The sequence below is a fragment of the Capsicum annuum genome, chromosome 4 (assembly GCF_002878395.1).
Source record: "Capsicum annuum cultivar UCD-10X-F1 chromosome 4, UCD10Xv1.1, whole genome shotgun sequence".
Lineage (NCBI taxonomy): Eukaryota > Viridiplantae > Streptophyta > Magnoliopsida > Solanales > Solanaceae > Capsicum > Capsicum annuum.
The window spans coordinates 501,598-512,512 of NC_061114.1; the positions used below are offsets into that span (position 1 = coordinate 501,598).

Sequence of the window (10,915 nt, forward strand, 5' to 3'; positions counted from 1 at the left end):
TGACGTGGACCTCTAATAAAAGATTCCGTGACAAAACAGTTTTTAAAAATCCACCATTAAAAGTGATTGCATGGATGAGTTAGTTTTATAACGGCGATGACATGAATGAACCGAACTTGCAACTGATGACATAAATGAGCCATTTAGATAGATCAATGACATATTTGAACCTTTTACCTTATTTTAATAAATAACATAGACCTCTAATAAAAGGCCGCATGGCAAAACTATTTCTGAAACCTGCCATTAAAAATTAATGACATGGATGAGCGACTTTGTAACGGTGATGAGATGAAAAAGCCAAACTTTTAACCGATGACACAAATAAGCCATTTTTAATAATTCAATGATATATTTGAGCCTTTTTTCTATTTTTTAAAATTTCTAACCAATCGAACATGAAAAATTGGAAAACTAATTATCGAGACAATAATTCTTAGATGACTAGACGCTACTAGTTGTCTTCTAAATATGTGGGGCGTTGGCTACAAATTTAAAGTGTAAGTGGTGAACAAGCTAGGAGATTCTTTTTGCATTGCAATGAATGGCCACTTGTCTAACTTGTCTTTATCTTGAAGCTTATGTCTAATGTTAGAGTTTGTGACCCAAATTTTGTTGATTTGGCCCTAAAAAGATCGTGGTGCGACCAATATTTAAGATTTTTTGGGGGTCTGTTTTTGGGCTTAAGATTTATTTGTACGCACGTATTATATAAGTGCGATTTAGTTGGTTGTTTTTGGACATTTTATATACGTCATTACGACGTTCGTCTCTTCATTATATTCCTCTCCATTATAGTGAATTTTCTCCTCCTCTGCCAGTGGTTTTTTCCGTCAAGAGTTTCCACATAAAATCTATGTGTTCTTGTATTCTTTTGTTTTGTGGTATTGTTTATTCCTGTGTGTTTCAATAACAACTAATTTAACCTTAACTTTATAATGAATATTCTTCTCCCACATTTTATTTTCGAACTAGGTACCCTCTCATCCCTAATCCGAATTCCTATCGCGTAAGACCCATTAAACTGGAAGCACTTTCTACCAAGATTATTTTCAAATTCAGGGTGCAAATCCAAGATCTTTGATTATGGGGGGGATCATGTTCATCCACAACGACCCTTAACGCTAAATTTTACTCTCATTTAGAGATATTTTAAATTTTACTCTCATTTAGAGATATTTTAATTAATTTATATTCTTAAATAGTACACCACATTTCTTTATAACAACTGATGTCATTTGACTCTTCACTTACTTGGTTCCCTAACTCAGCGAGCAAAATACTCCTCGCACTGCAAGAGCCATGTTGGAGAAAAGTATATAGCTTAGTTTGTGTTAATGTCAACAATTATAATCGAACTGAATAAGCAATACCACAAAGCAAAAGAAATTAAGAAGAAGACACATAGATTTACGTGGAAATCCTTGCGGGAAAAAACCACGGGCAGAGGCAGAGAAATTTCACTATGATGGATGAAGAATATAATGAGGAGAAAGACGTATTTAAAAACATCCAAAAATGACCCACTAAATCGCACTTATAATACGTGCGTACAAAATAAATCGTAGGGCCAATCCCTATGCTACCACCACAGACCCCACAAAAAATCACAAAACTGGGTCGCACCATGAACTTTTCAGGGCCAGATCAACGAAATACAAGTCACAAACTCTAACATCAACCATAATAATGGTAGCAAAAGAAATCCTCTACTCATTTTTTTTAGGATAATTTTTTTTTTTGTTGACGAGAAGATAGAGAATGAAACTCATTATACTTGAGTGTTGATGCAGTAGTTTCTGGGTGCACAATGTGTCCTAAAGACTAAAGTACAAACAACATACAATGCATCATAATATTATTACTTAGGCACTGATGAAAAACATACTACGCATCATAACATTATACTTTAGTGTTGATGCACGAGTTCCATTGTTTCCAGGATTTTTATCTCCAGAATTTGAAGAACTAGTAGGTGATACTCCCATAAAATGGGCAAAGGATGCATTTTTAGACCTGACTCGCCGCCTTTTCTTCGATCTGTAACAATCTTATTGTTGTCCTGTAGATACTGATTACTTATATAGTTATAGCATACGCTAAGCTCAATATGCTAAATTGTGCTAAAGTATTAGTTTCTTGCTAATGGAGTTCGACGCTTTAAGAACAAAACGATGCAATTGGAAAGGAGAAAGGAGAAAATTCTTGATGCATGATCGATTATGTATGAATCTTGAACTGAATTTGAAAAATGATTTTTACTTTTTATTGCACTAAGATAATTTCGCGCAGACTCTGATTACTTATAATGTTCCTCTCAGCACTAGTGCTAAATGGTCCATCTTTCACAACATAATTGGTATATTTCTTAGCGTATTGGGACTGCATGTAATGTCGCTTACACCATAACCTGTACCAAGAGCGCTCGGATATGTTCCAACATGATAGCTTTCAAAAGCAAACTGTGAGACGTTACTCGAAAAGAAGGTGGAAGATTAACAGGAGGCAGACCCCTGGACCTAATTTAACTAACTGTACATTAAATATACAGGCTTGGTATGGCCGGGAAAAGGTCTCGGTTTCTGGTGACCTTAAGTCAGATAATAAGCATAGTGAGTCACTAGGTCACCAGGTTTCTGGTGACCTTAAGTCAGACCTAATTACTCACTAGGCTTTCTCCTAGTAAACGTTTCCAGCAACATGATTCCATAACTATACAGATCACATTTAGTAGACACCAATCCATCTTGTCCATACTCTACAATCAAACAATTATTTAAAGATGTAACACGATAACTTGGGGGGAAAAAAGAAAGGGAAAAGAAATGTTCAAAGCAAAATCAAGAGACGTACCTGGAGCAATATAACCCAATGATGCTAAGGTTTTAGTGTATAATTCACTTTCATCGTCACCAAGCAGTTTTGAAATACCAAAGTTGCTTAGGTGGGAAACCATATCCTCATCCAGAAAGACATTACTCGGCTACAGATCACAGTGAATCACAGGCGACGAGCACCCATGGTGCAGATATTCCAATGCACATGCCACATCTATCATTATGCTTGGCCTTTGCATGATGTCTAAGAAGTAGTTGTGCAAATACACATACTTCTCAAGGCTCCCATTAGGCATATACTAGAGCACTAAAGCCTTAAAATCAAGGTTGGAACAGCTAGTAATGACTTTTACGAGATTCCTATGGCGAAGGCGGTGCAAAACTTCACATTCCGTATCAAAGCTCTTGAATGCCGCACCTAGTTGAAGATTGAACACTTTAATAACAATGGAAGTTTCACTTCTGAGAACGCCTTTGTAGACACAGCCAAAACTTTCGGAACCAATCAGATTACTCTCGCTAAGCGCATCAGTTGCTTGGAGCAATTCATAGTATGAAATTCTTTCTCTATTATGGCAGACAATGACTCAGCTTGTGGAGGATCTCTCTTACCTATTCATGCCTTATCCAAAAAAACACCAAGGTGATTGGAACAAATACTAGTGCAATTTTTTCCTATTTGATTTGTGCTTTGATGAAGTGGGGCATGTTGGGACACTAAATCTTGAAGAACCACACAATGCTTCATTGTGGATGAAAAACTGACTCGAGACGTTCTGGAAAGGACCCCTGAGGGTATTTCACCATACAATTTGTTGACAGGAACATTGAAATACTTCATTTTTTGAAGTTTCTCCAAAGACTTAGGAATGATTCCAGATATATTGTTATGAGAAAGGTCTAGGAATTCCAAACCTACCATGTTGCTCATTGAGTCAGGTATAGCTCCTTGCAACTTGTTGTGTCTCAAAGTAAGGTTTTCCAAATTCTACAGTCCTCCAATTTCTCCTGGAATTCTATTTGAAAATTGATTCATTGACAGATCTATCAGTGTCGCAGCCTTTAGATTTCCTATTTCTGGAGGTAAAGAACCTACGATGTTGTTTGATGATAAGTCAAGAACCACTGGATCTTGAAGGTTGCCTAAGCTTGGTGGTATATTGGAACTCAATTTGTTGGAACCGAGATGTATCTACCTAAGGGAAGTAATATTTCCTAAACGATTAGGAAGAGATCCTGAAAGTTGATTTTGACCCAAGTAAATTTCACCCAAATGCTGCAGTTTACATTTATGATCTACAAAGTTGGTACGCTGCTAACTCAACTCCTTCCACCTGATCCACATGTATTACCCTGAAAATCTTCTCCATTTAACCTATGAACTAATGGGGGTCCTCTTCTACCTTAGTCCCAGAAAATTTGGGCGCGTTCATTGTCATGAACTGCCCACCCTGGTAGCCTCAAAAGTAACGGGTGCAAACCTAGTATCCTCCGACCTCTGAGTTTGTGCGGCTACCAGTTGTGCAAGTATGTGAATGGACTATCTGAATTCTGCATTCGATATGTCCCTTTGAGAAGACCGAGGATAATTAACATTTGTTCTTGGAGCTCAAGGAGGACTGGTAGGGACTGGAGGCACTCCCGGAGTAGTAACAGGTTCTGGAGTGTGCACTCTATTACGGGTCCGCATCCCATGGGTAGGGCGGACTTCATCATCCTGAGTATCATGATTGTTGGAACGACGAGGAGGCATGGCTGTTTTCTGAAATACAATAGATCACAGATTTGGGGACAATTCTAACTCAGACTTTAAAGCACGAACTAAATCACAAAGAGAGGAAACACTTTCCTAAATGCCTAGTAGCCTTCTACTTATAAGTGTGGCGCGCTATACACCCATAAACAAGACTCTACCCAACGTGATTTCGCAGACACCCTGGGACCATGAACCGTGCTTTGATACAAAGTTTGTCATGACCCGAACCAGGCCCTAGCCGTGACGAGCATCTCGAACCATAAAGTCCCGGTACGCCCTTCTGTACCTAGTTATCATGCACATCGTTCGTATAACAAAAAGGAATGAGGAAATACTAAATACAACGGAACCATGGTCCTAAATCTACTATAAATTTGATAATAGAAAAGGACAATCCCAAAACCATCTAACAATATCTAGAAACCGTCTGCGAAATCTCTACTGGATTGGGGATTCCAAATCTCTAATTATCTTCTGGAACTCACGGTTGAATCTTGAGCTATTAGAATTTTTAGTTTGAAACACTAATGAAGTTTCTTGAGAGATTTTAATGAAAATACACTTACTTTGGTGTTCTTGGGATTAAATCCCGTGTTAGAGATGATAACGGGTTGGAGAAGTACCATGTTACCCTTAATGAGATGAAATAGGGTGCTGAAATTTGGCCAGGGGAGATACCTAGGGCGGCGCCTTGCCTGGAACACCGGAGTACCCAGGGCATCGCCCTGCCTATAGCGGCGCAAGGACCTGGGGGCGCCCCGCTTACAGCAGCGGGGTAACCCAGGTGGTACCCCCAGATCGCCCTGAGCTACTGGAATTTAACACCAAACTTGCCCTTAGGCTCGTCAAAAAATTCCGAAACTTACCCGAGACCTACTACAATTTTGCCCCATCGTAACGCAATAAGAAAATCTAAAATTGGAGGTCGGGAGGATTGAAAATAAAATCTCCGAAGATTAACAGTTAAAAATGAGACAGTCTCTTTGACACTTAGAAAAAATTTCTAGTCTTAACTTACTAAGCTTGCTACCAAGAGCCAATACATGCACGAGTTTCTACGGGGTGTTACATTATCCCCTCCTTGGGATCATTCATCCCCGAATGATTATGCGGAACATAGGCAAGCACAATTGTAAGTATACGGGATTACGCGGAACATAGGTAAGCACGATTGTAAGCATACTAAGGCATAGGAAAGAAAACATAGGATAAGAATTGTACCTTCCATTTCATCATTCGCCGGATCAAACAAGCTTGGGTATATAGCTCGCATGTCATCTTCAGATTCCCAAGTTGCCTCTTTAATATTCTGATTCCTCCACAACACTTTAACTGAGGCTATCTCTTTGCTCCTCAATTTTTGAACTTAGCGATCCATGATTGCTACAGGATCTTATTCATAAGACAAGGAGTCCGTCACCTTGACCTCTTCTGCCGACAATACTAAAGAATGGTCTCCAATACATTTCTTCAACATGGACACATGGAATACCTGATGAACGGAACTCGAACTAGCAGGCAACTCTAACTCATATGCAACTGCACCTACCCTTCTCAAAATCTGATGTGGTTCAATGTAGTGAGGACTCAACTTACCTTTCTTCCCGAATCGTATGACCCACTTCATAGGAGAAACTTTTAGGAATACCCAATCACCAACCTCCAATTCCAACTACCTTCTTCTAACATCGGCATAGGATTTTTGTCTACTCTGAGCTGTCTTAAGTCATTCCCTAATAAGTTTCACATCTTCTATCGCCTGGTGAACAAGATCAGACCCAAATATCAATATCTCACCCACTTCGTACCACCCTATTGGTGACCTAAATTTTCTTCCATACAATTCCTTAAATGGTGCCATCTTAATACTGGAATGGAAACTGTTATTATATGCGAACTCTATCAGAGGCAAGTTCTCCACCCAAATACCTTTAAAATCAATCACACAAGACCTCAACATGTCCTTATAGGTCTGAATGGTGCGCTCAGCCTGCCCATCAGTCTAAGGGTGAAAAGTAGTGCTTAGGTTCACTTGGGTACCCAAACCAATCTGAAAAGATCTCCAAAACTGAGAAAAAAACTGTGTACCTCTGTCGAATATGATGGACACAGGTGCCCCATGAAAATGAACTATTTATGCAATGAAAAACATAGCAAATCCTCTCCCGAATAGTTAGTCCTGACAGGCAGAAAGTGGGATGACTTGGTCAGCCTATCTATAATTACCCATATAGAATCATACTGGTTTCGGGACTTCGAAAGTCCTGTAATGAAGTCCATATTAATCATCTCCCACTTCCACAAAGGCAAAGCTTTCTCTTGCAAAAAACCACCTGGCCTGATATGTTCCACTTTAACTTGTTGATAATTCAAACACTTGGCAACATAGTTAGCCACATCACGCTTCATATTATTCCACCAATAAATGGTTTTTAGATTATGATACATTTTTATAGAGCCTGGATGAACAACATACCTTGAAGTGTGAGCTTCGTCAAGGATTCTCTTCCTCAGACCATCTACATCTGGCACACACAATCTACCCTAGTATCTCAAAATACCATCACCACCAATCTCAAATGACATCACCTTTTGTTGACCCACATCATTCTTAATTTGCATCAAGATGGGATTTTTGGCCTGCTTTTCTTTAACTTCTGCACAAAGGGATAATTGAGCTATCTCATGCACAAGCACCCCTCCATCTTCGGAATCTAAGAGTCGCACTCCAAGATTTGCAAGTCGGTGAATATCCTTCACCATTCCTACCTTCCCTTCCTCAACATGAGAAAGGCTTCCCATAGACAATAAACTAGGGCGTCGGCCACAACATTTGCCTTACCTGGATGATAGTGAAGGCTCATGTCATAATCCTTTAGCAATTCCATCCAACGCCTCTGCCTGAGGTTCAATTCTTTCTGTGAGAAAACATATAATAAACTCTTTTGGTCAGTGAATATATCAACATATACTCCGTACAAATAGTACCGCCAGATCTTAAGTGCAAAAACCACAGCCGCTAACTCCATATCATGTGTGGGGTAGTTCCGCTCATGCACCTTTAGCTGCCGAGATGCATAAGCTACTACCTTACCATGCTGTGTAAGCGCACAGCCAAGTCCCACACGGGATGCATCACAATACACAACAAAACCCTCTATACCTTCCGAAAGAGTCAAAACAGGAGCAGTAGTTAACTTATCTTTCAACTTCTCAAAACTATTCTCACAAGAGTCAGACCATAAAAACGTCATCTTTTTCTGAGTCAACTTAGTAAGTGGTGCAGCTATGGAAGAAAAACTCTTTATGAACCTTCTGTAATAACCCGCCAAACCCAAGAAACTCTGAATATCGGTTGGAGTCATAGGTCTGGGCTATTTTCTCATAGCCTCAACCTTTTGGGGATCCACCCGAATCCCCTCACTAGACACAATATGTCCTAAGAAAGCAATAGCATTTAGCCAGAATTCACACTGGAGAATTTCACATACAACTTATGATCTTTGAGAGTCTGAAGAACAATTCAGAGGTGATTTCCATGGTCCTCCTTACTTTTGGAATAAATCAAGATTCCATCAATAAAAACTATGACAAACAGGTATAGGAACTGACGGAAGAGTATAGGTTCCCCCAAGGAGAAACACTAGGTCTGATGAAACCTTTACCTAGAAGATCTGCTAGCTTTTCTTTCAACTCTTTAGAACTGTAGGTGCCATTCTATATGGCAGAATAGAAATAGGATGTGTATCTAGAAACACATAAATGCCAAAATCTATCTCCCTATCAGGTGGAATTCCTGGAAGATCATCTGGAAAAATTTCTGGGAATTCACTTACCACAGGAACAAACTGAAGAGAAAGACTTTCGGCATTAGAATCTTTAACTCTAATAAGACGATACAAGAAACCCTTAGAAATAAGTTTACGGGATCTAAGATAAGATATGGTGCTAAAGAGTGCCTTTCCCACTCTATTCCAGGCTCATTTGGAAAAGAAAACGTAACCTTTTGGGTTCTACAGTCTAGTATGGCATAACACCGATGGAGCCTGCCCATCTCTAGGATAGCATCAAAAGCAACCATATCAAGTTCTATGAGGTCTGCCTTAGTATCCCTACTAAGAATAGACACAACATAATCCACCCTTCTAGCCACAATAGCATCACCCACCAGAGTGGAAACAGAGAAAGGTTCAACAATCACATCAGGCTCAAACCTAAAACCAACAGCCAGATACGGGGTCACATAAGATAAGGTAGACCCAAGATCAAGCAACACATATACATCAAGGGAAAATATTATAAACGCACCAGTGACAATATCTGGTGAGGCTTCCACCTCCTGGGAGTTAGTCAAAGCATACAACCAGTTGCGATCACTCCCAGCACCTGAAGTGACGCCCTTTTAGGGCGGTGGTGGTGTAGAAGAGTTTGCCTGAGACTTGGTACCCCCAATACTCCTTCTAGCTGAAAGAAAATCTCTTTGGAAATGAACCGTCTGACCACATGAATAACATACCAGTGAGCCCGGTTGACACCTTCCTGGATGATTCCTACCGCAAGTCTCACACCATATAAAAGTACGATATTGTGAAGCCACACTACCCTGTGACTGGGTATCCTGTGCCCTGGATCCTTAATTAGTCTGAAAGATCTGGGACCATCTATCAACTGGGGGTCTGATTGCTGATGCGCTAGCTACAGACTGTGCCTTTCCCCAAAATTTTTTCTTTTGCCATTTGTTTCCCCAATTACCACTCTGCTGCTGACTAGGGTTTTGATCCGTTGTTCTAGCTCTTTTGGCCTGCCTGTCCTTCTCTCTTGATTCAACGATTTTCATTTTCTTTTTCTCCACCTGATGTATGTGGACTGACAGCCAAGCAAAGTCTATATCCCTATTTAGCATCACCCCTTGACACTCAAGCGCTAGATCATTCGAAAGATTAGATGAAAATTTTTTCATCCGGGCTCACATATTACCTGTCACTTCTGATTCATAACGAGGCAGTTGGTTAAACTTCAGAGTGTACTCCTGGACACTCATCTTCCCCTATTTAAGATTCATGAATTGCTCTACTTTGGCTTCCTTAACTCTAGAGGGAAGAATCGGTCAAGAAAAGCTTCCATAAACTCTCCCCAAACTGTAGGCTCTACACTCTCACCCTTCACCTCTTCCCACTTATTATACCATTGGTTAGCTACATCTTTAAGCTGGTACGCTGCTAACTCAACTCCTTCCACCTGATCTATATGCATTACCCTGAAAATCTTCTACATTTCATCTATGAACTCCTGAGGGTCCTCTTCTACCTTAGTATCAAAAAATTTGGGCGGGTTCATTCTCATAAACTGGCCCACCCTGGTAGCCTCAGAAGTAACGGATGCAAACCCAGTATCCTTCAACCTCTACGTCTGTGCGGCTACCAGCTGTGCAAGTATGTGAATGGACTATCTGAATTCTGCATTCGATATGTCCCTTTAAGAAGACAGGGGACGATTAACATTTGTTCTTGGAGCTCAAAGAGGACTGGTCGGGACTGGAGGTACTCCCGGAATAGGAATAAGTTCTGGAGTATGCTCTCTATTACGGGTCCGCATCCCATGGGTGGGGCAAATTTCATCATCCTGAGTATCCTGATTATTGGAAAGATGAGGAGGCACAACTATTTTCTGAAATACAATAGATCACAGATTAGGGGACAATTCTAACTCAGACTCTAAAGCACAAACTAAATCACAAAGAGGGTAAACACTTTCCTAAACGCCTAGTAGCCTCCTGCTTATAAATGTGGCGCACTACACACCATAAATAAGACTCTACCCGATGCGATTTCGCAATCAACCTGGGACCATAAACCGTGCTTTGATACCAAGTTTGTCACGATCCAAACCGGGGCCCTAGCCGTGACGAGCATCCCGAACCATAAAGGCCCGGTACGCCCTTCTGTATCTGGTTGTCATGCACATCGTTCATATAATAAAAAATAATGCGGAAATACTAAATACAATAGAACCATGGTCATAAATATACTATAAATTCAATAATAAAAAAGGACAATCCCAAAACCATCTAACAACATCTGTAAACTGTCTGGGAAATCGCTACTACATGATCACTAACACAATAGGAAACCTGGGAAAAGGCCCCCAGTAGACCAAAACCATATCTAATAATAATTTTCTGAAAGGCTCACCAATTAGACACTGCAACTATGTCTAATAAAATCTACTGCTTTTCTGGACCCTAGACTGAGCCTCAGAACCTGGAGGGAGAAGGGAGGTCAATACAAATGTACTGGTACGCAAAGCAATCCAAAATAAAGCT

General features: G+C 40.2%; 1 protein-coding gene across 1 annotated transcript; it reads right to left on the bottom strand.

Annotated features, from left to right (window-relative positions):
* Window positions 1–2,660: 2,660 nt before the first annotated feature.
* On the bottom strand, window positions 2,661–3,759 carry LOC107874504 (receptor kinase-like protein Xa21). The gene is made up of 4 exons (XM_047410824.1): window positions 3,647–3,759; window positions 3,191–3,404; window positions 2,854–2,983; window positions 2,661–2,758 (listed from the first exon to the last, which is right to left on the bottom strand). The coding sequence occupies exons 1-4, from the start codon at window positions 3,757–3,759 to the stop codon at window positions 2,661–2,663; spliced, it is 555 nt and encodes a 184-aa protein (XP_047266780.1).
* Between the last annotated feature and the right edge of the window lie 7,156 nt (window positions 3,760–10,915).

Excerpts from the sequence above, each read along its gene's own strand:
- LOC107874504 (XM_047410824.1), bottom strand. The coding sequence starts at position 3,759 with ATGGTAGGTTTGGAATTCCTAGACCTTTCTCATAACAATATATCTGGA. Across the intron at positions 3,405-3,646 it reads AATGTTCCTGTCAACAAATT|AGAAAGAATTTCATACTATG; the intron begins GTATGGTGAAAT and ends CTGCCATAATAG. Across the intron at positions 2,759-2,853 it reads ATTGGGTTATATTGCTCCAG|AGTATGGACAAGATGGATTG; the intron begins GTACGTCTCTTG and ends GTTTGATTGTAG.